The 26,843-nt window shown below is 40.8% G+C and overlaps 1 protein-coding gene across 16 annotated transcripts in view; it reads left to right on the top strand.

The window, feature by feature from the left end:
• SPIDR (scaffold protein involved in DNA repair) overlaps nucleotides 1-26,843 on the top strand; it is a 512,165-nt gene that overhangs the window by 342,463 nt on the left and 142,859 nt on the right. For 13 of the 16 annotated variants that reach the window (XR_008477199.2, XR_013527828.1, XM_078352483.1 and 10 more), the window contains 2 exons: nucleotides 1,938-2,133; nucleotides 4,851-5,101. Coding sequence is in view for 14 of the 16 variants with exons in the window: in XM_078352483.1 (XP_078208609.1) it covers nucleotides 1,938-2,133; nucleotides 4,851-5,101 (447 nt within the window). In the remaining 2 variants the exon portion in view is untranslated. The remainder of the gene's footprint in view (nucleotides 1-1,937; nucleotides 2,134-4,850; nucleotides 5,102-26,843) is intronic. The other 3 variants (XM_078352490.1, XM_078352489.1, XM_078352491.1) reach the window with 1 other exon arrangement.

The following is a 26,843-nucleotide window of genomic DNA, read 5'->3' as shown; positions in this document are numbered from 1 at the left end:
AACCCCATCTCTACAAAAATACAAAAATTAGCTGGGCATGATGGTGGGTGCCTGTAGTCCCAGCTACTCGGGAGGCTGAGGTGGGAGAATCGCTTGAACCCTGGAGGCAGAGGTTGCAGTCAGCTGAGATCATGCCATTGCACTCACTCCAGCCTAAGCAACAGAGCAAGATTCCACGTCAAAAAAAAAGAAAGAAAAGAAAAGGATGTCAGCTCCCTGGCCCACCTTCTCTCATACACCAGCTGGAATACTGGGAGCTCTCATTACAGCCCAGTGAGGGGGAAGTCCAGGTCCTCACTTGGCCTATGCATAGGGACAAGTCATAGGTTTTCCGTGATGTTTACCTAGAGTAGAGCAGTTACCATCTAAGAGTTTGCTGCCTTGCTAGGCTGCCTCTTCCTTGGTTCTTGGTTAAAGAGAGTAGGCTTTGGTAGGGCTTTTTCATCAGCACCTGTTGCTGTTTCCTGCTTACTGGCTCCTTCAACTCAAAACCTGAGATATAAGAGGCGAAAATAAAACTCAGGGCCAGGCACAGTGGCTCACACCTGTAATCCTAGCACTTTGGGAAGCCGAGGTGGGTGGATCACTTGAGGTCAGGAGTTTGAGACCAACCTGGCCAGCATGGCAAAACCCTGTCTCTACTAAAAAAATACAAAAATTAACTGGGCGTGGTGGTGCATGCCTGTTATTCCAGCTACTCAGGAGGCTGAGGCATGAGAATCGTTTGAACCAGGGAGGCAGAAGTTTCAGTGAGCTGAGACCATGCCACTGCACTCCAGCCTGGGCGACAGAGCAAGACCCTGTCTCAAACAAAGAAAAAACCCAGGAATTTGCCACGGTGTCATTCCTAAGGTCCTGAGGTCTCTGGGTTTTAGCCTGTCTGGCTCCTCTCCACTTCTCAGTGTCTTCTTAGGTTTACTTTACATATATTGTCAAGCATTTTAGTTGTACTTAATGAGAGGAATGGGGAAAAGTGTGGTACACCATCCTCCCAGAATCAGAAGTCACAAATTTTTCTCTTTTTTCTTTTTTTTTTGAGACAGTCTCACTCTGTCACACAGGCTGAAGTGCAGTGGTGTGATTTCGGCTCACTGCAACCTCCGCCTCCGGGTTCAAGCAATTCTGCCTCAGCCTCCCAAGTAGCTGGGACTACAGGCACACACCACCATGCCCAGCATTTCTTTTACTAAAAAAAAAAAAAATTTTTGTGTTTTTAGTAGAGACAGGGTTTCACCATGTTAGCCAGAGTGGTCTCCATCTCTTGACCTCGTGATCCACCCACCTCAGCCTCCTAAAGTGCTGGGATTGCAAGTGTGAATCACCACTCCCGGCCCCAGATTTTTCTTGATGTTAAGCAGTACCCTGTTATAAGGAATAGGCATTAAAGTGTTTTCTCCTGTCCAAGGACTGAGAAGAACCAGGAGAATTTGTCTGCTCTATTTCCTGACTCCTTTTCTATTAATACTCAAATGTGAGGCATTGAGCAACTATAGTCAGTTTGATAGCAAAGGTAGATACTCCTTTGGCATTTAATGGTATGTTCTTTGAAAGCTTAGAGCTGTTGAAATGTCTGAAGTTTTTATTTGCACATTTTATTTCATCGTTTGGGCACTTTTTTCAGGCTGTTGACAGTTTTTGTTCACCCTCTGTATTTCCCCCTGAGGAGTCTTGAAGCCATACTGGGAGGGCACAAGGGCGCAAGCCCAAGGACTTAGGCTTCTTCCATCCCTTCCTGACACAGGGCTCTCACTAGAACAGTGAAATCAGACTCACTGGAGGTCATGCTGGAGCGTGAAGGTCAGCTGTCCTTCTGAGGGCAGGCTTGGCTCTAGCTGTCCATAGCAGGCGAGTCATTGCTCTTTGCATTCCTGATCAGCAACAATATGAGGGGACTCCAGTATTGTAAAGAAACAGTTGCATGTCTTTCTCTTTTCCAGGCAAAAACTAATTATTCCAAATGGAAGCTGCCCTGTTATTCTGAATACTTATTTTTGTGAGAAAGTTGTTGCCAAAGAAGATTCAGAAAAAGCTTGTGAAGTGTACTGTCCGGACATACCCCTTCCAAGAAGAAGCATCTCTTTGGCCCAGATGTTTGTAGTTAAGGGTCTAACAAATAATTCACCTGAAATTCAGGTAAACTCTCGTTGGCTTAAAGGTTTTTTTATGCTTGTAATAATATTAGCGACTGGATTTGGAAGAGCTTTAGTATAAGTAAAGATGTTTACTTTTTGTCTCCCTCTGAAAAACCCACCACAAGTATATATGCTGAAGGGTCTTACTGTTATGCCTGACTATATTATAGTTCAGTTTAGCATTTTGTGGTGCTCTTTTTACAGTATTCCGTGTTTCTAATTGTATATCTTTAATCTTTGTTCTAATTCACTAAAATAGAGTCACGCATCATTTAACAACAGGGATATGTTCTGAGAAAGTTGTCATTAGGTGATTTCGTCATTTTGTGACCATCGTGGAGTGTACCTACACAAACCTAGATGGTCCAGCCCACAACACACCTAGACTATATGGTATGGCTGATTGTTCCTCGGCTACAAACCTGCACAGCATGTTACTATGCTGAATACTGTAGGTAATTGTAACACAGTGGTAAGTGCTTGTGTATGTAAACATACCTAAACATAGAAAAAGGATAGTAAAAATACAGTCTAAAAGATAAAAAAATGGTACACCTGTGTAGGGCACTTACCATAAATAGAGCCTATAGGACTGACAGTTGCTCTGAGTGAGTCAGTGAGTGAGTGGGAGTGAGTGTGAAGGCCTCAGACACTACTGTACACTACTGCAGACTTTATAAACACTGAGCATTTACACTATACTAAATTTAAAACTTTTTGTCTTTCTTCAGTAGTAAGTTAACCTTGACTTACTGTAACTTTCTAACTTTAGAAACTTTATATTTTGTATTAACTTTTTTATCCTTTTATAGAAACACTTAGCCTACAACACAGATATATTGTACAGCTGTACAAAACTATTTTTTTATTTTTAATTTTTTTAATATACTTTTAAAACTTTTCTGTTGTAAACTAAGACACACACACATTAGCCTAGGCCTTCACAGTGTCAGGACCATCAGTATCACCATCTTCCACCACTGGAATGTGTTGACGGATAATAACGTGCATGAGGCTGTCATCTCCTTGGGTAACTATGCCTTCTTCTGGATACCTCCTGAAAGACCTGCCTGAGGATGTTTTACAGATAACTTGTTTTTTAACAAGTAGAATACTCTAAAATAACAATAAAAAGTATAGTACAGTAAATACATAAACCAGTAATGTTGTTTATTATTATCAAATATTAGGTACTATATGTAACAGGATGTGCTAGACTTTTATGCAGCCAGCAGCACACTACTTCTGTCGACACCAGCATCACCAGAAACGTGAATACATCACCAGGAACAGGAATTTTTCAGCTCCATCATAGTCTTATGAGACCACTGTTATACATGCTGTCCATTGCTGACAGAAGCATCATTATACAGTGCATGCTGGTATTTGACAACATTCATTTTCTCTATTCTTGTAATTGTCTAAGAATTTTTTTAAAGCCCTCTTTTGTTTAAAAACTCAAATTTTTTTTTTCACAATATCTATTATCCCTTGGGATAAAAAGAACTGTGTAAGCTTGAGATTATATGCTGGAGTTGTTTTTTGGAATTTTATTGGTCCTAAACCATGGTCATGTACCAGCATGAATTTAGGGAACCACTAAAATACACTTGCTGTGGGAATGAATGGCCCCTGGGACCACCCTAAGCTCTGAATGTTCATGTGGCTCCCGGTGCACTGGCATCAAGGTCTGGGTTATATAAATTGTCACTGAACAGAATGCTTTCTGAGACTGACAGAACAAGGGAGGAGGAATATGAAAGAAAAGTAGACAAACTTTCAAGCTGTTTTGTACCAGCTGGTCAAGCAAAATCTCTTTTGATTATCAAAAGAAATATCTGGAGAGGATTATATGAAAAGGAGGACTCTCAAATCAATTTAATTGTAACAGATTAAAAGTATGGCTCAAAGCACATTACTGTTTTAACACATGGTTTTTAAACAGCTATGTAATATTAATCCCATGAGAAATATTTTTGTATCTTGACAGTGATAATGAAACTACATGTAGCATAATGATTAAACATGTGGACTTTGGAACTAGATGACCTGGTTCAAATCTTGCCTCAGCCACTTCCTGCTAGGTCACCTTACGCAAGATGTGTGGTCTCTGTGTCTCAGTTTTCTTATCTGTAAAATGGAAATAGTGATATTATCTATCTTCTTGGGTGGTTGTGTGAGGATAAGCATGTTTAATATGCAAATTTAAAAGCCTGGAATATAGGAAGCACTCTAGAAGTGTTGTTTTATTATGACAGCTGATATTACAAGAGGGGTTGTGGGGAGAATATATAAGCATGTAAAATGCTTAGCCTAGGAGATTGCACATCAAGCATTTAATAAAATGAAGCATTTGTGTATTCATTCCTAGTCACTGTTTTATCTTCATTTTTAGTTTGTTCTGTTGTAATTTCTTGAATTATTTTATTAGCAGAACTTTCTGCGTGTTTTCAAAGACCTGCCTGGTGTAGCAAACATTTTACTGTGGTCCTTGTTCTTTCACTCACTTTCAGCTTACAGTCCTAGCCGCCTGGCAGGCCTAGAGACCCACGCCTCAAGTTCCTTTATTTTCATCTTCATCATCACTTCAGTGCAGTACAGATCTATTGTGGGGGCTGCTTAAGAATGTCATTATTTGGTGTGCAGCATGCTACTTCTTGTTAGCCACACTAAAACTTTGTGAGTCTTGAAACTGTTCCCTTTGTGTGTCTTGGCCAGGTTATGTGTAGTGGTATAGCCACCACGGGGACAGCCTGGACCCACTGGCATAAAGAAGCAAAACAACATATCCCAATCGATGCTCCCCTGAGGGATTCTCTCTTGGACGTGGTGGAAAGCCAGGGAGCTGCCTCGTGGTCAGGAGCTGGGGTCCGAGTGGTGGTGCAAAGAGTATACTCTCTTCCCAGCAGAGACAGCACCAGGGGTCAGCAGGGGACCAGCACAGGACACACAGAGTCAACTGGAACTCGGTGAGTGCCAAGATGCTGGTGTGGGGTGGGGAGGAACAGTCACTTAGAGTGCCCCAGGAAGTGGAGACTCTTCCCAGAGTCACCTTCTTAGCTGCATTCACCATACACATGGGCTGTTTCTGTTTTTCCTTGCCTCAAAATGTGGGATACATAGTATGACAAAGGATTTTATCTATCTACTTAATTTTAAAGTCCTATTAAAAATTAAACTTGCTGCATTTTCTTTTACCTTTAATGGTCCATATTCTTGAAAGTAAAAACATACAAGAAATATTGATATTGTTCTGGAAAAGCCAAGACATGTGGTTGTCATACCTCAAAAGACCCAGTTTTACATGCCTTGAAAATCAGAGCAATTGGTAAACTTGTGGCTTTCAGAGAGTACTGTATCAACCATCTGCACTGCCTATTAGAACTTTCTGCAGTGATGTAAATGTTGTCTGTCTGCACCATCCAATGCAGTATGTGCAGACAGATGTAGTAGAAGTGATGTCTCTGCTCAGATTTAGCCCCTTCTTGGTGTTGGTTTTTACTGATAGCTGTAGATGCATGATTGACAGAGAGGTTTGTTTGTTTACATTCAGAGTCTAGGCATAGTCTTTTTTGTTTTTTGCAACCTCCGCCTCTGGGGTTCAAGAGATTCTCGTGCCTCACCCTCCCAAGTAGCTGGGATTACCGGCATGCACCATGCCTGGCTGATTTTGTATTTTTAGTAGAGACAAGGTTTTGCTGTGTTGGCCAGGCTGGTCTCAAACTGCTGGCCTCAAGTGATCAAACTGCCTCAGCCTCCCAAAGTGCTGGGATTACAGGCGTGAGCCACCACACCCAGTCTGGCATAGCATTTTGAAGTTATCTCTAGCAATGTTAATTGCCTTCAAAGAAGTAAGATAGATTTGCAGCAGAATAGAAACTAAAAGTATAGATGCCACTTTGTCATTTTAACTATTAATAAGAAAACACATTGTGAAGAAACAGTAATTAACAATCATCCTGGCCAGGCATGGTTGTTCACACCTGTAATCCCAGTACTGTGGGAAGAGTTCTAGGCAGGCAGGTCACTTGAGCCCAGGAATATTAGACAAGCCTAGGCAAGATGGCAAGACCCCTTCTCTAATGTAAAGATAAGCAATCATCCTAACGTTACACTGCCTTCTGATGCCAGAGGGAGAAACAGGATACACTCCTGTGTGAATTATGAATCAACTTCAAGTGAAGGCACTTTATTTAAAAATACTATAATTTCAGAAAGTCCCCTTGAGGTCTAGAGTTGGAGAATGTTTCTTTTGGGGTTACAGAAAAACAAATGATTCTTTTTTGGAATTTGTATGTTTATGAAATCAATTAAGTCAGTTTTAAGGTCTTTACCATGACTTATAGATGTAGACCAGTCTTGTACCCTTTGCCCTAAATCTGTGGTAAATTTATATAGACTTTTCTAAGACAGCTCTATATCAGACATAGGTTTTTGTTTTGCTGTTTTGTTTTGCTTGGCTTTTTAAATGACACATTCAGTGTTAGGTTTTGAAAAAGGGAATACTAGTTACCTTGGCAAGGAGGAACTCGGTAGAGCTTCTTCATCTCAGGACAGAGAACACATACTCCAAGGGCACTCCCAAGGAAACAGAGATGATGGGGGACTGAGTCACCCTGATGAGAAGGAACAATGAAACTGACAGTGCAGTTGCTTCCTATGACTAATCACAACCAATGCACGTTGTGAAGGCTGTCTCTTTAGGTTCTTCAGTGGCACTTATTTTACTTGCTGAGCAAAGAGAGAAAAATTAGAAGCCAAAATATGGTGAATTGCTATCAGTGTGAAGGGTATCGTGAATGCTTTCGAGTTGTACTTTGGAATACATGTGGTGACATATCCAATGAGAATATGCTTGTAGTAGGGTGAAAGAAGGCCAGGCATGAACTTCAAAAACAAGAAAACAACATCCAGTTATTCAGAGGTATTGAATATGCATTCTGTGTGCTGCATTTTCTGTAGCACATCTGAGATTGCACAACACTGAGGCTAGACAATATTATTCCCATTCTGCAGATGAAACTGAACCTCAAGGAGAATCTCACTGCTGACGGTTATACAGGTAGACACAAAGAAAAATGTAATGGGATATAGAATCCCAGATGGCATGGTTGTAGAGTGTTAGAATTTAAAAGAAAAAGGATAAAATTGAGTTAGAACCAAGCCATATTTAGATTAAGGCTGACCCAGGATCAAGTTGTCCAGGGCAGAAGAAGTGCCAAGTGCCTTGCCCTGGGTATACTTGGTTGGACTGTGTACAAAAATGAACTTTTGAACTAAGGGCCATAGTGTTGGCCTTGAGTTTGAGGACAGAGCTGCTGAGATGTCTTTTGGGTACAAGATCTGATCATTGATATTTTCTAGATTCTTTTGCTGTGATAATGATCAGGCTCTCTAGTTTACATATCAAATTAATATAGAAGTAAAATTGAACTTTATTCACCACTAATTCTTTGCTAATATATTTAGAAAGAAAAACTTAGAGAATGTATCTGCCTTTGAGACACATTTAGTAGTAAGCATTCTAAGGCAGTTTTTTATACATGTACATGTAGCACAAACATCACTAGAAGATGTGTGGCCTGGAAGATTTTCTACCTGTGATTTCTGCCTTCAGGTTCCTGATCATAGATGACATATGGAATGCTCTGTGGGTCCCACAAGATGGACAAATTTAGGCTCAGCTAGTATAGACTCATCAACACAGCACACACAGAAGAAGGAAAATTGCATAAGCAATGACCCCTTCCAACTAAAGGCAGCTCTAAGTCTGGTTTCCTTGTTTTTTGGAATGGCTTTTCTTAAGCTCTTGTCATTATCTGCTCTACCCCAGAGATCTTTCAAACTATCATTGAACTTAAAAACAACCTTGATCACTGTGTTTTCTGTGAAGTCCAGAAATTACCATGTCAGAAGAAATTAAGCCTGGGTGAAAAGAAACCACAGTGTCTTATGGCAGATTTGTTTGCCTCAGTAGTTCCCCCTTCCCCACCCAGCCCAGGTCAGGTGGTTGCTGATGAAACCCTGCGGTAAATTTGCCTCAGTTGACTTCGCACCTTGATCGTAGGTGTCAACCTCAGTCTGCTCCCAGTGCTCGGGCAGTGTCATTTTTCTGATATCAGTAACAGCTTATCTTCTGATGGCTGACAGCTCAATTAGTGCCCACTTCAAAATTAAGAGAAATTTTTTGAAGCAGCTAGTTCTGTTCAGGGTCAGATAGATTCTATCAAAAGGTTCCTGTCCTCTGCACTGTGAAACATTATCAGAAATATACTTTACACTTCAGAAATATAATATGTCAGAGTACCCTGTCCATTGTTCTTCTGGATGACTTCCTTTAATTCAAGCTATTAATGAAAACATTTCTGTGAGGTTCTCAAGGTGTTGTAGGTCAGAGTAACCAACACAAACTTGTTTTATAAATCACTAAAATCAAAGGTAACAAAAAACGAATGCAAAAGGCACTCCCTAACCACAGGGTAGGCAGTCTGTTCGGCGCCTGTAAACAGCTTTGTTATAGATCCACTGCATGTTGGATGATCATTAGATAAATGCATGATTAGTAAAACCTTAGGCCTTTTTTAAAAATATACTTTAAATTCTGGGGTACATGTGCAGATCATTCAGGACTGTTACATAGGTATACACATGCCATGGTGGTTTGCTGCCTCCATCCCCCTGTCACCTGTATACATTAGGTATTTCTCCTAGTTATCCCTCCCCAATCTCCCCACCCCCTGCTATCCCTCCCCTAGCCCCACACCCCCCCAACAGACCCCAGTGTGTGATATTCCCCTCCCTGTGTCCATGTGTTCTCATTGTTCAACACCCATTTATGAGTGAGAACATGTAGAGTTTGGTTTTCTGTTCTTGTGTCAGTTTCCAGAGAATGACGGTTTCCAAGTTCATCAATGTCTCTGCAAAGAGCATGAACTCATCCTTTTTTATGGCTGCATAGTATTCCATGGTATATATGTGCCGCATTTTCTTTATCCAATCTATCCTTGATGGGCATTTGGGTTGGTTCCAAGTCTTTGCTATTGTAAACAGTGCTGCAGTGAACATACGTGTGTATGTATCTTTATAACAGAATGGTTTATAATCCTCTGGGTATATACCCAGTAATGGGATTGCTGGGTCAAATGGTATTTCTATTTCTAGATCCTTGAGGAATCGCCACACTCTCTTCCACAATGATTGAACTAATTTACACTGCCAGCAACAGTGTAAAAGCATTCCTATCTCCACATCCTCTCCAGCATCTGTTGTCTCCAGATTTTTTAATGATCGCCATTCTAACTGGCATGAGATGGTATCTCAATGTGGTTTTGATTTGCATTTCTCTAATGACCAGTGATGATGAGCATTTTTTCATATGTTTGTTGGCGGCATAAATGTCTTCCTTTGAAAAGTGTCTGTTCATATGCTTCACCCACTTTTGGATTTTGTTTGTAAATCACCACTTTTGTTTTTTTCTTGTAAATCTCTTTTAGTTCTTTGTATATTCTGGATATTAGCCCTTTGTCAGATGGGTAGATTGCAAAAATTTTTTCCCCTTCTGTTGGTTGCCGATTCAGTCTAATGATAGTTTCTTTGCTGTGCAGAAGCTCCTAAGTTTAATTAGATCCCATTTGTCTATTTTGGCTTTTGTTGCCAATGCTTTTGGTGTTTTAGTCACGAAGTCCTTGCCTATGCCTATGTCCTGAGGTATTGCCGGGTTTTCTTCTAAGGTTTTTATGGTGTTAGGTCTTATGTTTAAATCTTTAATCCATCTAGAGTTAATTTTTATATAAGGTGAAAGGAAGGGGTCCAGTTTCAGCTTTCTGCACATGGCTAGCTAGTTTTTCCAACACCATTTATTAAACAGGGAATCCTTTCCCCATTGCTTGTTTTTGTCAGGTTTGTCAAAGATCAGATGGTTATAGCTGTGTGGCATTACTTCCGAGGCCTCCCTTCTGTTCCATTGGTCTATATGTCTGTTTTGGTACCAGTAGTATGCTGTTGTTTTGATCACCGTAACCTTTTAGCACAGTTTGAAGTCAGTGTGATGCTTCCAGCTTTGTTCTTTTTGCTTAGGACTGTCATGGCTCTGTGGGCTCTTTGTTTTGGTTCTATATGAAGTTGAAGGTGCTTTTTTCCAGTTCTGTGAAGAAGGTCCATGGTAATTTGATGGGGATAGCATTGAATCTGTAAATTACTTTGGGCAATATGGCCATTTTAACAATATTGATTCTTCCTAACCATGAGCCTGGAATGTTTTTCCATCTGTTTATGTCCTCTCTTATTTCCTTGAGTAGTGCTTTGAAGTTCTCCTTGAAGAGGTCCTTCACGTCCTTTGTTAGTTGTATTCTAAATATATAATCCGGTCATCTGTAAATAGAGACAATTTGACTTCCTGTTTTCCTAATTAAATACACTTTATCTCTTTTTCTTGCTTGATTGCTCTGGCTAAAACTTCCAATACTATGTTGAATAGGAATGGTGAGAGATGACACCCTTATCTAATGCCAGTTTTCAAAGGGAATGCTTCCAGTTTTTGCCCATTCAGTATGATTTTGGCTGTGGGTTTGTCACAAATAGCTTTTAATATTTTGTGATACATTCCATAGATACCTAGTTTATTGAGAGTTTTTAGCATAAAGGGCTGTTGAATTTTGTCCAAGGCCTTCTCTGCATCTATTGAGATTATCATGTGGTTTTTGTCTTTGGTTCTGTTTATGTGATGGATTACGTTTATAGACTTGTGTATGTTAAACCAGCCTTGCATCCCCGGGATGAAGCCTACTTGATCAAGATGGATACACTTTTTGATGTGCTGTTGCATGCAGTTTGCCAGTATTTTATTGAATATTTTTACTCAATGTTCATCATGGATATTGGCTTGAAATTTTTCTTTTTTAGTTGTGTCTCTGCCAGGTTTTGGTATGAGGATGATGTTGGTCTCATAAAATGAGTTAGGGAGGATTCCCTCTTTTTGTATTGTTTGGAATAGTTTCAGAAGGAATGGTTATCAGCCCCTCTTTGTATGTCTGGTAGAATTTGCTATGAACTTATCTAGATCTGGACTTTTTTTGGTTGGTAGCCCATTAATTGCTGCCTCAACTTCCGACCTGTTATTGCTCTATTCAAGGATTCAACTTCTTCCTGGTTTAGTCTTGGGAGAGTCTAAGTGTCCAGGAATTTATCAATTTCTTTTAGATTTACTGGTTTATGTACACAGAGGTGTTTGTAGTAATCTGTGATGGTAGTTTGTATTTCTGTGGCATCGGTGTTGTTATCTCCTTTACCATTGTTTATTACATCTATTTGATTCTTCTCTCTTTTCTTTTTCCTTAGTCTGGCTAGCGGTCTCTATTTTGTTGATCTTTTCACTAAACCAGCTCCTAGATTTATTGATTATTTTAAAGGGTTTTTTGTGTCTCTGTCTTCTTCAGTTCTGCTCTGATCTTAGTTATTTCTTGTCTTCTGCTAGCTTTTGAATTTGTTTGATCTTACTCCTCTCATTTTTTAATTGTGACAATAGGGTTTCAATTTTAGATCTTTCCTTGCTTCTTATGTGGGCATTTAGTGCTATAAATTTCTCTCTAGACACTGCTTTAAATGTGTCCCAGAGATTCTCGTATGTTGTGTCTTCATTCTCATTGGTTTCAAAGAACATCTTTATTTCTGCCTTCATTTCATTGTTTATCCAGTAGGCATTCAGGGATAGGTTGTTCATATTCCACGTAGTTGTACGGTTTTTAGTGAGTTTCTTAATCCTGAGATCTAATTTGATTTCACTGTAGTTTAAGAAACTGGTTGTTATGATTTCTGTTCTTTTGCATTTGCTAAGGAATGATTTACTTTAAATTATGTGGTTAATTTTAGAGTAAGTACAATGTGATGCTTAGAAGACTGTATATTCTGTGGATTTGTAGTAGACAGTTCTGTAGATGGCTATTAGGTCTGCTTGGTCCAGATCTGAGTTCAAGTCCCGGATATCCTTGTTAATTTTCTGTTTCATTGATCTGTCGAATATTGACAGTGGAGTGTTAAAGTCTTCCACTATTATCATGTGGGAGTCTAAGTCTCTTTGTAGGTCGTTAAGTACTTGCTTTATGTATCTGAGTGCTCCTCTATTGGGTGTGTATATATTTAGGATCATTAGCTCTTCTTGTTGCATTGATCCCTTTACCATTATGTAATGCCCTGCTTTGTCTCTTTTTATCTTTGTTGGTTTAAAGTCCATTTTATCAGAGAGGAGGATTGCAACCCCTTCTTTTTTTTTTGCTCTCCATTTGCTTGGTAAATCTTCCTCCACCCCTTTATTTTGAGTCTGTGTGTGTCTTTGCTCGTGAGATGGGTCTCCTGAATACAGCACACTGATGGGTCTTGACTTTTCATCCAATTTGCCAGTCTGTGTCTTTTGATTGGGGCATTTAGCCCATTTACATTTAAGGTTAATATTATTATGTGTGAATTTGATCATGCCATTTTGATACTAGCTGTTTGTTTTCCCCATTACTTGATGCAGTTTCTTCATTGTGTTGATGGTCTTTACCATTTGGTACGTTTTTGGAGTGGCTGGTACTGGTTGTTCCTTTCCATGTTTAGTGCTTCCTTCAGAAGCTCTTGTAAGGCAGGCCTTTGTGGTGTTCTCTGTATTTCCTGGATTTGAATGTTGACCTGAATTGCTAGGTTGGGTCAGGGAGCCGCTTGAGGAAGCATTCTGTCCCGTATCAGAGCTCAAGTGCGGTGCTGGGAGCTCTGTTGCTCCCTTCAGAGCTGCTAGGCAGGGATGTTTAAGTTTGCTGCAGCAGAACTCCTAACTGCCCCTTTTCCCAGGTGCTCTATCCCAGGAAGGTTGGGCTTTATTTATAGTCCCTGGCATGCTGCTGCCTTTTTTCAGAGGTGCCCTGCCCAGCAAAGAGGGAGTCTAGTTATAGTCTGCCTGCAGAGGCGTTGCTGAGCTGCCTTGGGTGCTGCCCAGCTACTGTGTAAACTTCTTTGTGCTTTTGTTTACACAGGTAAGGTTAGAACTGCCTCAGTAATGGTGGACTGCCTCGGCAATGGCAGACACCCTGTCCCCCACCGAGCTCCACCATCCCGGGTGGAGCTCAAACTGTTGTGTTGTCTGTGAAACTCTCAAGCCAACAGGTTTCAGTTTGCTGGTCTTTGTGGGGGTGGGACCTGCCAAGCCAGATCACTTGGTTCACTGCCTTCAGCCCCCTTTTTTACAGGGGAATGGGTGGCTCTGTCTCTCAGGCATTCCAGGCACCAGCTAAAACAGCTGCCCAGATTTGTGGTGGAAACTTGTGGCTCTGGCTAAAACGGCTACCCAGTTCTGTGCTGGAACCTCACGGCACTTGTCGGCTGGACAGGAATCTCCTGGACTGTAGGCTGTAAAGACCGTGGGAGAAGCACCGTATTTGAACCGAAGTGGCCAGAGAGTCCCCGATGGCCTCCGTTGGGTGGGTGGGGGGGTCCTCTGGCCCATTGTACTTCCTGGGTGAGGCAGTGCCCCACCCTGCCTTGGTTTGCCCTCCTTGGGCTACACCTACTCTCCAGCCAGTCCCATTGAGATGAACCTCATACCTCAGTTGGAAATGCAGAGATCACTCCCCTTCTGCATGGCTCTTGCTGGGAACTGCACTCTGGAGCTGTTCCTATTTGGCCATCTTGGCGGAAGAGGGTGGCTTTTTTTTAAAAAAAAAAACAGAAAGAGAGCACTGGCCTTGGAGGTAATTTATAATGAAACCTGAGGCAAAGAGGGGAAGTGTTGATTCCTCGGTGACTCAGTATCCTGGTGGAGTTGGTCCAGACCGTATTACCTCACTTTCAACCCATGGTGAATGCCAGCTGACAGCACCTTTCTTTCTCCCTTTCTGAAACGTTCTCTTCCTTTCTCCTTGAGATATTTAACCTAGGGACCAGTTAGTTAGTTAGTTAGTTAGTTAGTTAGTTAGTTAGTTAGTTAGTTAGTGGAACATGGTCTTGATCTGTTGCCTAGGCTGGAGTGCAGTGGCGCAATCATGGCTCACTGCAGCCTCAATCTCCTGGTCTCAAGCAGTCCTTCCACCTCAGCCTCCAACTAGTTGAAACCGCAGGCATGTGCCACCACACCCAGCTAAGTTTTGTGGTGTTTTTGTTTTCGTTGTTTTTTGAGACAGAGTCTCGTTCTGTCGCCCAGGCTGGAGTGCGGTGGTGAGATCTTGGCTCACTGCAACCTCTGCCTCCAGGATTCAAACAATTCTCCTGCCTCAGCCTCCTGAGTAGCTCGGACTACAGGCGTGTGCCACCACGCCTGGCTAATTTTTTATATGTTTAGTAGAGACAGGATTTCACCGTGTTAGCCAGGATGGTGTCAACTTCCTGACCTCATGATCCACCCACCTCGGCCTCCCAGATTGCTGGGATTACAGGCATGAGCCACTGTGTCCATCACCATCTAAGTTTTTGTTTTTGTTTTATAGAGATAGGCTCTCACTGTGTTGTTCAGGCTGATCTCGAACTTGTAACCTCAAGTAATCTTCCTGCCTTGGCTTTCCAAAGTACTAGGGCTACAGGCATGAGCCACCATACCTGGCCAAGTAATTTAATTTCTATCCCTTAGAGGCCCAAATTCTTTCTTGCCCTTTATTGCAGAAATATTTTAAAGTGGAGAGTCAGTCCTTTGCAAGAGGACAGAACTTGCTAAATAGTCATGTCATCAGACAAAAAGCTGGAAAAATTCACTGAGCTGAACTCAGGAAAAAAGCACATTTTCCTTTTTCCATACCTTGATGTTTTATTCCTCTTTTTGGTCTTTTGGGCTTTGCTTTATTCTCATGTTGTTTATTTATTCCTTCTTTTCACTAAGAAAAAAAAATCTACCATGCCCTGTACCAGGTCCTGGGTCTGTAGTGGTTGACAAAACTAGACATTATCTCTGTGCTCCTGGAGCAGTCCTAGTGGGAGATCTCACACAAAATAATTGACAGAAATTGCATTTATGATTATAAGTTGCAATACGTGTCCTGGTGAGAAAAAGTAGGGCACAATGGAGAAGGGGCAAAATTTAGTTTAGAGGTTTCAAAGATGGGTGTTCTAAGGCAGTACTGTTTAGGTGTTAGGGAAAGAGAAGATAAAGAAAATTGCTCACAGAAGAGAGAATACCTTTGAAAAGCTCCTGAACAGGAGGGTCAAGCAAGCAAGACCGTGCTGCACAGGCCAGCAAGAGCTCCCAGTCAGGCAACTGGCCACAGCCTGGTGGACCATGAGCAGGAGCTACAGTGTTTGCTGTGGCTGCTCACTGACCAAGAATGAGGTTGCCCTGTTTGAAAGTCAGCTTTAGCTATCAGGGGTTTGGGAAGATGAGCACATGGGAGAGGGCCCCAGTGAAAGCAGAGACCCAGGAAACAGTCACTGCCGTAGTCCAAGTCAGAGAGGACTGGTGCGTTCCTGAGTCTCCTGTGGCCCTGTCAGAGCTGGAGAAAAGGTGTGTGTGATGGCTTTAATTGGTCGGGGAAGGAGTTAAGTAGAAGGAAATGTTCAGAGAGTGAGCCTCGGCTTGAGTTATTTAGTGGAAGAATGGTCCCATTTGCCAAGATGAGAAAAACGAGCGTGAGAACAGGTCTGGAAGAAAGCTTGAAAAGGCAGTCTAGGCCTACTAAGTTTGAGATTCCTATGAGACATCCAAGAAAAGATGTACTATGAGAAAGCTGGACATACATATCTTACATCCACAAAGTTTTAGATTGGACATAAATGTTTGTAGGCTCTCAGCCTACATCTGGACAGTATTTATCTTTGTATATACATTCATTTTGTTTTTGGATGTCAGCCCATTATGTTTGTTCATGGTGCCCAGCTCCAAAGGCACTAGTGGGTGTAGGTACCAGGCAGCAGTGTCCTGTCAGAGCCAAGTCTACAGGCAGGGCTGTAGAGGAGGTCACTTTAGGGAAACAGTAGAGACAGAGTAAAGAAGAAATGCAGGCGCTGAGCTCCATGGTCCTCTTGCATTTCTACTAGTAAGTATGCAGCTAATAAAAATAAAAACTTATGTACACACACACACACACACACACACACACACACACACACAGAGGAGCCTGCTGAGGAGACAGAGGAGGCTGGACTGGTGAAGCACACGCTCAGGATGGCGCTTCCCTGTGGGAGGGAACCATAGTACTGCAAAGTCTAATAAAGTGAGCCCTGAAAAGCTGTGCCCCGGATTGGGGAGGAGTTGCTGGGTCACTTCATGAGCAGGAGCTGTAGGGAGCAGTGAGCACAGAAGCCCACCTGGCAGAGTGGAGTGGGTGGGAGGCCAGAGGAGGAAGAGTCTTGGATAACAATGTTTTGTTGATGCATCAGGGGATGACAGTGTCCGAATTTAAATAGAACAACAGAGCTGCAATACGGGCATTTTGTCTCTTGTTTCCTAATGTACATATAGGTACTATTTTTCTTTTTAAAATGCATAGAGGTTGGTGGTTTACTGGAAAGGACAAAAAGTCTGGAATCAGACTGCTGTGGGTTCACTGGTGATGGGACATTTAGCAAGGAAACTGGGGCAAATTATGTTTCCTTGTCTGTGAAATTGGCATTATAATACTTACTATAATCCAGACTGGTGGTGAGGACTAATTGGGATGAGGTATGTAAAGTACTCAGCAAGGTGTTTCCCGTATGACAGCACTCAGTAAAGAGCAGCTCGCTCACTCTTTAACAGCAAGCATAGATGCTGTAAAAAAAAAAAAGTGGTAAACAGCATTGCTACAATAACAGAAACCTGAATGAAGCAAAGACAAGCCATCGCATTACAAATCAGCACTCAGTGTTGGTACTGAGTCTGCCGTCTGGCTGCTGAGGAAGCTTACTTGAAGCTGATATTTATTTCTATGCTTTTGGCCATCTCATTCCCCACCTCTTCCTCTACTACTCCCATCAACAATGAGTTGATGCTCACTTATTTTGGAAAAGAAGCATTTGTATAAATTTATATGTGAAATATGACCACTGCTGTCTAAATGATGGAACAAGTAATAAACATGTCGCAGAAAACTGCCCTAATGCTGAGGCCAGTGTTGGATGGTGCTGGTATTGTGGCTGGAAAATGTTTTACTTTGTCCAGAGCATTAAACAAATAAAGAACCCAAACTCCTGATGGTGAGAATGGTTCAGTATTAAAGCCAAACAAGGAACATGCACTAGTAGATTGTGGATGTGATGATTAGGGGCATTAGCCTTTGCATGTGTTAGGACAGTGGAGAAAGACTCTTGGATCAAGCTTACTAGATTCCTTTTGAACAGCTGGTCAGCTGTGGCACGTTGATTCCCCAGCTGTGTGCTCACCTGCTGCATCCCCCTGGGTGAATACAGCTCTTCTTTCTGCTTGTGAACCTTGACTTTTCTTCCCAGTAAACAGAGATATTCTTGATTCTATCTCCTTTTTTCTGTTTTGAGATAGGGTAGCATACATTCCTTCTCTGTAACAGTGGCATATCCCTGTCTACAGTTAAAAAGCCTGAAGGGAAGCCAGCTCCCTGGTCACACGGGACCATTTAACCTGCTCTTTTATGTACCACTACATGCTGCCAGAGTTGGTGGAATGACTTTATTCATCCATCTGCTTAGCGTCACATTTTCATAAGGTGGTTGTTGTCACTCATATTTTATTTCTGAAGTCTGTTGGCTTCTTCCTGTTGTAGAAAAATTGGAATTGTTCCTTTTCAATGATTTGAGTATTTTTGTATTGTAATGTGAGAGATACTGTAAGTGGAGATTATCATTTTTTTGCATGTCCTCATAACTGATGCCATAGCCCTTTCCTTAGATTTGTTCTTACCTGTGCTTATTCAATAAATTTAAATTATCCCTTAATTATTAGTTCTGTGTCCATGAGTCTTAAATAAACCTTTTAATCTCAGCAGCCCACCTCTTCTTAACTTGTGCTGTTTCCTCTCTAAAACAGTCACCGGTGACCCTTATGATGTCCAGGGTCGTTTGACATTGCTTCTTCTCAGCCCTGACTCAGTATTAAAGCCAAATGAGGGACATGCACTGGTGGATCATGGATGTGATGATTAAGAGCCTTAGGATTTGTGTGTGTTTGGACATTGGAAAAAGACTCTTGAATCAAGCTTACTGAATTCCTTTTGAAAAGATGATCAACCATTTTGAATTCCTTTTGAAAAGGTCTGACCACCTTTTCAAGAGGAATCTAGTAAGCTTGACCCAAGAGTCTTTCTCTACTGTGGAGATAGACAAGGAAATAGAAAAGGAGACAGAGTCAAGAATATCTCCCACATAAAAAGGCTAATTCTAGCAGTATTAGTCTTACTACTGTTTATTCTACTAATTGACATCCAGGCCCTTTATGTACTTTGCCATTCTTCCTGTCCACATGCCAACTTACTGTAAGAATAAAGACATATCAGAACCTGTGGAATTACAGTCTAATGTTTATGATTCTGTCATGTATACACAGAGAGATCTAAAAATTGAAACCTGACTGATGGGGACCTGAAAGAGTCTATCTTATCTCTATCACATTTTTAAAGAGCTTTATTGATACATAATTCACATACCATAAAATCATTTATTTAAAATGTATTATTCAGTTGTTTATTATATTTACAGACTTGTGTAATCATAACTGTAATATGTTAGAACTTTCTGCAACCTCAAAAATAAACCCCATACCAGATGACTGCCAACACCCCATTCTTCCCAGCCCCTGGCAACCACTCATCTACTTTTCATCTCTCCAGATTCACTTATTTTGGATACTTCATATAAATAGAATCATAAACCTGTAGTCTTTTGTGACTGGCTTGTTCTACTTAGCACAATATTTTTAAGATTTGTCCATGTTGTGACATGTTTCAGTTCTTCATTCCTTTTTATGGATGAATAATAATCCATTATATGTGGACATACCATATTTTATTTCTCTTGAGTTGATGCACGCTTGAATTGTTTCTACTTTATGATTAATATGAACAGTGCTACTATGAATATCTGCATTCAGGTTTTTTGTGTGGATGTGTTTTCAGTTCTCTTGAGTATATATCTACCCATGGAATTGTTGAGTCATAAGGTAACTCTATGTGTGATTTTCTGAGGGACTGTCACACTGTTTTCCAAAGTGGCTACACGATTTTACATTCCCATCAACAATGTAGAGTATACCAGGGTTTCAATTTCTCCACACCCACTCAAAATTCATTATTGTTGTCTTCTTTATTGTAGCCATCCGCATTGGTTTGAAGTAGGTATCTCATTGTGGCTTTGATTTGCATTTCCTGTTGACTAGCAATGTTGAGCATCTTTTCATAGGCTATTGGCCATTTGTATATGTTATTTAGAGAAATGTCTTTCAAGTCCTTTGCCTATTTTTAAAGTTGGGTTATTTTGTTGTTGTTGTTGACTTGTAAGAGTTCTCTGTGTAAGTCCTTTATCATTTGCAAATATTCTTCCCATTCTGTGGAGTTTTTCACTTTTTTGATACTGTCGTTTGAAACACAAAGATTTATAATTTTAATGATGTCCAATTGATCATTTTGTTATTATTGTTGCTTGTGTTTTCAGTGTCATATCTAAGAAACCGTTGGTGAATCCAAAGTTATGCAAACATACTTCTATGTTCTCTTCTAAGAATTGTATAGTTTGTTGCCCTTATATTTTGGTGTGTGATCCATTTTGAGTTAATTTGTGTGTATGGTTCAACAATGTAGGTTGGACCCTCCTTTTGATTAAAGATTGTGGTTAGTAGTAGCAGTCTTTATATTTTATTTAAAAGTATATCTTTTGGCGTTTGTTACAGTTTGCACTGTGTTATGTCTTTGCATAGCATTTCTTCCCTTGTAGGTGGCAGAAAATGGATTCATTTCTCCACCCTTTGTTTCTTTTAGTTTTTATCATTTTAATGATCTAGTGTCGAATTACAGTTATCTGACTGAAACAGTAAAAGTTTCAGAGTAGAGTTAGAGCATAAATAATATGAAAGTAGTATGTTAATGCTCTTTTAAACACTCGATAAACACCAGCCTATATCATTTGACCCATGTTCTCATTTATAGCTACAAACATTAAATAACTTTCTTGGTGAACTTACAGATAATATGAAAACTGCAGTGAAAGTTTCCATGTTCATTTTTTTTTTATATATTAATCCAGTGATAGACTTGAAGGAAAAAATGACATGGAATGGCAACAGCCTGGGGATGTGAGTACAGACAACCATGAAGTTTTGATAATAGAATGAAAATAGCAAGAGTAATTTTCCAGATTCATATCCAGTCATGGTATGTGTAACCACCATTCTAAGTTTGCATCTTAACCTGGCCATGGTGATTTTCCAGCACCTGTCCTCCATCAAGATCAAGAAGGATTTCAAGGTGGCCCTATATAAAAGGCATGGAATTTTTTCCTCCCTGTTTCTGACCTCCTTTCTCTGAAAGAGAAAGAGGCTGGAGACCTGGAACAGTCTCCCTGACTCTTCCCACCACACCCCCACCCCATTCCTGCAGCTGCAATCTGGATCAGCACTGTGATCACACTAGAACTTTCCTGTGAGTCAGATTGCTGCTCTGGAATGTGCTTTGCTGAGATGACAGCACAGAGAAGAGCCATGGGAGACAAAGCACACAGCCTGGCAGAGTCTTGAAGGGTGGCCAGAGGCAAGCACACAGTGCCACGTGCCTCTGTGGGTGGCAGGAAGCACAAACAGGGTGAGATGAAGCCTGACCCACCTTGACTTCCTCCTCCAGCTGAGCTGCTGCACCTTGCTGCCCCTCTGCCTTTTTGCCTGTCTCCCAACAGCTGCTAGACCCAGAGCACTTGGTGCAGCCAGCTGGCAGGTTTGGTAGGCTCACCCTTGTTGTGCTTATTTCTTGGCTCCACAGTTCTCAATGGCTTGAGCCAGCTCAACTCCTTCTCCACAGGGACTGGAGCAAAAATCCTGCAGAGCAATTCTTGGGATGTACACCTCCTTCCCAGGAGAGAGGATTATACATGAACAGGTGCCCTTGTTTCTTCCTCACTTGCTACCCTGGCACTGGTATTATAAATGGTCTGAACTTTCACCTCTATTTACAGATGCCAAGAGAGTGACAGATGCTTGATTATATGGTGAGACTAAACGACCAAGTATTAAACATTGCACTGATACTTGTCAGTGCCTTCAAAATAAACTCTACATGTTTTCTTTACTTCAGTTCTCTCATTTAACCATAAATAAGCCCTCAGAGGTCAGGGGCTGTCAATCATCTGGTTTTGGTACAGGACCATGAATACAGTAGACACCCAGCAAGTATGCGTTGATGGGAAACAGCCGTGGCTGATTGAGCAGCTGAGGAGGTGGGATGAGGTTGTGGCTCCCCTTCTCTTCTCAGGATGAACCATTCCATGGAGTTGTACTACAAATGCTGTTGTTTGTCTAAGGAGATTGCCAAGGAGGCCAGTGATGTAGAAATTGCCAGGAATACTCACCTTTAGGACAGAGGTGAAGTCTAGTCTGTTCCAATCAGATAGAGGATGAGACATTGAGAACCAAGGTCCCTGAAAAATGTCAGTCAGTGTAAACAAACAGGGAACAGCACAGGGAGGGACACTTAGGAAAGTGGCAAGGGAGGAACAAGGTCAGCTTTGGGTGAAGATGTTTATAAAGAAAATAGAGAATTCAGTCAATAATGATGTAAGGGTTTTAAAGCATTCATTGCAATTAATGTAGAACTAAGAAAGTTCAAGCAAAAATTAAGCAAAGATAGGCAGATGATAGAAGAATTAAACTATGACATTTAATACTGAATGAAATAAAATCACCTGAGAGGAAGGAACTCATCATTTGAATTAAACAAAAAAGGAAAACTGAGCCATCCAGAGGTAGCTTGTGGGGAGAGACTCTTCAGGCCTCTGGCCTTTTGCTGGCAGCTCCATCTCAGGGCGGCTGTGTGAGGCCCTCCATGCATACCTGGCCTGCTACCTGGCTTTCCATAAGCACAGGACCACCCTTCCTTTCTTTGGTGTGGAATCTCAGTACAGGTTGTTGACAGCTCCTAGCGGAGGGAACAAGAGAGGACTAGATTATATTTGCATGTTATAGAGTAGGAAGAAGAGTGAGATAAATGTCAAAATCTTCTTGATGCCTCCCAGTGAAATCAGACTTTTGGAACTTCAGAAGTGGCTTGTTCAGCTTTGTACCTCGAGTCTTTGCACACAGATTGATTAAATAGAACCCTGGCTATCCAGGAATCCCACAGACATTGAATGGGGAGAAGCTGAACATCTCTGAGGACCCATCTCCTCAAGAGCTATGGAAAAGTGGGAAACTGCGGTGACAGCAAGGATACCAGGAAACCTTGTCTTTAAAATTTCAGTGTAATTCTAGTTTGTACTCAGCTCATGGATGCATCATCCCCTCTCCAGAAAAGGCTAGAACAAGATTTCCTGAAATAATATACTTTATTCAAGAGCTACCATATATTTGGGGAAAAGTGTCATTCCTAATGGCAGACCATAAAGGCACTATCTGGCAATTTACTTTTATGTTTCAATTTTGAACTTCTTCCAGGTGCCTCCTAAATATGAATATCTGGTCTCTGTTTTATGTTTGGGTGGGAAGTTGAGGAAAGTATAGCCCAAGGAGCTGGGGGGAAACGAAGCTACATACCACTGTGACTTTTAGGCCTTTGGGCAGCTATGACTCATCTGTCACCTCTGCCTGGTCAGAACATGCTCTGTTAACATCATGGTAAAAACAGCACTAAGTATGCACATTTACATATATGCATTCATATATGTCCCCCTTATACACTACCTGGAAGCTTCCATAAGAGAATGTTTCCAGTCATTGATCCACAGAGGAAATGGATGCTATGGGGCAGGCTCCCTGAATGCCTGGTAGAACCTTATGAATTTTATGTGTATCTATGTATCAACTTGTTTTTATTTATTAAGATAAAATTAACACAATATTGTCCATTTTAAAGTGTGTAAATCAGTGGTAGCATATTCACAATGTTATACAACTACCAACTCTATATATTCTAAAACAGTTTAATCACACCAAAGGAAACCCTGTGCATATTAAGCAGTCCCTCCCCACTAACCCCTTCCCCAGCCCATGGCACCCACCAGTCTGCTTTCTGTTTCTGTGTATTTTTTTATTCTGAATATTTTACATAAATGGAATCATATAACATCTGACCTTTTGTGTCTGGCATCTTCAACTTAGTTTTCAAGGCTCAATAATACGTAGCATGTACCAGTACTTCATTTCTTTTTATGACTGAATAATATTCTATTGAATAGATATATCACATTTTATCTGTTCATTGATTTATGGATATTTGTGTTGTTTTCACTTTTTGGCTATTATGAATAATGTTACTGTGAACATCCCCACAGAAGTTTTCCTGTGGACGTCTGTTTTCATTTCTCTTGGTTATATATATGCCTAGGAGTAAGTTGCTGGGTCGGAAGGTAATTCTGTGTTTAACTTTTTGAGAAACCACCATATTGTTTTCCACAGTGGCTACATCGTTTTAAATTTTCACCATTGGTGCATAAGTGTTAGAATTTCTCCACGTCCTCGTCGGCACTTGCTGTTTTCTTTTTGTAACAATAACCATCCTAATGGGTGTGAAGTGGTATCTCACTGTGGCTTCGATTCACATCTCTCTAAGGACTGATGATGGCCTTCCTTTTATGTGCTTGTTGTCCATTTGCATATCTACTATGGAGAAATGACCTTTCAAGTCTTTTACTCTTTAAAATTCTGTCATATTTTTTAAAATTCTGTTGAGTTCTAAGAGGATTTTGTTTTGTTTTTTTAATTTTAAGTTCCAGGTTACATGGGAAAGATGTGCAGCTTTGTCACATAGGTAAGCATCTGCCATGGTGATTTGCTGTACCTATCAACCCATCACCTAGATATTAAGCCCCAGAGACATTAGCTATTTATCCTGAGGCTCTCCCTTTCCCCACTCCCCACCCCAGACAGGCCCCAGTGTGTGTTGTTCCCTTCCCTGTGTCCATACGTTCTCATTGTTAAGCTCTCACTTATATGTGAGAACACGTGGTGTTTGGTTTTCTGTTCCTGTGTTACTATGATGGAGATAATGGTTCCCAGCTCCATCCATGTTCTTGTAAAGTATGTTATCTCATTCCTTTTTATGGCTACATAGTATTCCATGGTGTATAGGTACCACATTTGCTTTATCCAGTCTGTCATTGGTGGGCATTCGGGTTGATTTTATGTCTTTGCTATCGTGGATAGTGTTGCAATGAACGTACACATGCATGTATCTTCATAATAGAATGATTTATATTCCTTCGGGTATATACCCAGTAATGAGATTGCTGAGTCAAATGGAATTTTTGGTTCTAGGTCTTTGAGGAGTCACCACCCTGTCTTCTGCAATGGTTGAACTAATTTATATTCCCACCAACAGCTGTTACAAGTGTTCCTATTTCTCCACAGCCTCACCAGCATCTGTTGTTTCTTGACGTTTTAATAATCGCCATTCTGACTGACATGAGATGGTATCTCATTGTGGTTTTGATTCGCATTCGTGTAAGAGTTCTCTTTTTATATATTATAGATATAAGACCCCTATTGGATACATGATTTGAGACATTTTCCTCCCATCCTATAAGTTGTCTTTTCACTTTCTCGATGGTGTCCTTTGATACACAAAAGTTTTAAGTTTTTTTTTTTTTAAGACACAGGGTCTTGCTCTATCACCCAGGCTGGAGTGCAGTGGTGTGATCATAGCTCACTGCAGCCTCAAACTCTTGCACCCATGAGAATTTCTCAAAGTGCTGGGATTATAGGGGTAAGTTACTGTGCCCAGCCAAGTTTTCAGTTTGATAACACTCAAATTATCTATTTTTTATTTTGTTGCTTGTGCTTTTGGTATCTGAACTGTAATCAAATCCAAGGTCATGAAGATTTACTCCTGTTTTTGTTCAAGAATTTTGCAGTTTTAGCCTCCATGTGCATTTAGGTATTTGACACATTTTATTTTATTTATATATATGTATATTTTATTGCACTTTAGGTTCTGGGGTATATGTGAAGAACATGCAGGATTGTTGCATAGGTACATACATGGCAATGTGGTTTGCCGCCTCCATCCCCATCACCTATATCTGGCATTACTCCCCATGTTATCCCTCCCCAACTCCCTACCCCCCACTGTCCCTCCCCTAGTCCCCCCCCCGGCCAACAGACCTCAGTGTATGATGCTCCCCTCCCTGTGTCCATGTGTTATCATTGTTCAACACCCCATTTGGCACATTTTTAATTAATTTGGCTAATTCACTGCAATTCCACCTTAATTTTAGGATTGACATTTCCATTTCGGCCTTTTTTTTTTTTAAGCCAGTCTCTCTCTGTCGCCTAGGCTGGAATGCAATGGCACCATCTTGGCTCACTGCAACCTCCACCTCTGTGGTTCCAGCGATCTTCCTGCCTCAGTCTTCCAAGTAGTTGGGATACCGGGACACACCACCATGCCTGGCTAATTCTTGTATTTTTAGTAGATAAGGGGTTTAGCCAAGTTGGCCAGGTTGGTCTTAAACTCCTGATCTCGGGTGATCCCCTCTCTTGGCCTCCCATAGTGCTAGGATTATAGGTGTGAGCCACCACGGCTAGCCTGGCCAGCCATTGGTTTTTGATAGGGATTGCATTGCATCATATGGCAGTGTCTTATGTTAGTAAGTTTTTAAGTTCACAAAGACAGGATGCCTTTCCATTTATTTAGGTCTTATTTAATTTCTTTCAGAAATACTTTGTAGTTTTCATTATACAAGTCTTACAATCTCTTGTTTACATTTGTTTCTGTTTTATTATTTTGATGCTATTATAAACCAGGTTGTTTCTTAATTTTCTTTTCAGATTGTTTATTGCTAGTGTATAAAAATACAACTTATAGGCTGGTCTTGGTGGTTAAGCCTGTAATCTCAGCACTGTGGGAGACTGAGGCAGGCAGATCACAAGGTCAGATCGCGACTATTCTAGCTGACATGGTGAAACCCCATCTCTACTAAAAATACAAAAATTAGCTGGGCATGGTGGCACGTGCCTGTAGTCCCAGCTACTTGGGAGGCTGAGCAGGAGAATAGCTTGAACCCAGGAGGCAGAGGTTGCAGTGAGCTGAGATCACACCACTGCACTCTAGCCTGGTGGCAGAGCAAGACTTCCTCTCCAAAAAAAAAAAAAAAATGACAACTTATTTTTGTTTGTTGATCTTGTATCCCGCAACTTTGCTAAGTTTTTTAACTGTAACAAATTTTTGTGGATTTAAAAAAAATTTTTCTACATAAAAGATTATATCATCTGCAAGTAAAGACAGTTTTACTTCTTCCTTTCCAATTTTTTTGTTATTTCTTTCTTTTTCTTACTTAATTGCTGTAGCTAGAATTTCCAGTACAGCGTTGAATGGAAGTAGCAAAAGCGGGAATCGTTCGTTTCTGATCTTGGGTAGAGCTCTCATTCTTTCACCACTGAGTGTGTTAGCTGTGGAGTTTTCATCAATGCCCTGTCCCAGGTTGAGAAAGTTCCTTCTTTTCCTACTTTGTTGAGTCTTTTTTGTCATGAAAGAATGTCTGATTTTGTCAAATGCTTTTTCTGCATAGTATAATCACACTTGCTAAATTTTATATACTATATAGTTAGGAATCATAGAAGTTTCTTAGATACAGTGATTCTTAATAGAGAATTTGTTTATAATCAAATTGCTAAAA

The sequence above is a fragment of the Callithrix jacchus genome, chromosome 16, assembly GCF_049354715.1.
Source record: "Callithrix jacchus isolate 240 chromosome 16, calJac240_pri, whole genome shotgun sequence".
Lineage (NCBI taxonomy): Eukaryota > Metazoa > Chordata > Mammalia > Primates > Cebidae > Callithrix > Callithrix jacchus.
Note: the sequence above shows the minus strand (reverse complement) of the source record. Positions and strands in the feature narration are given on the sequence as shown.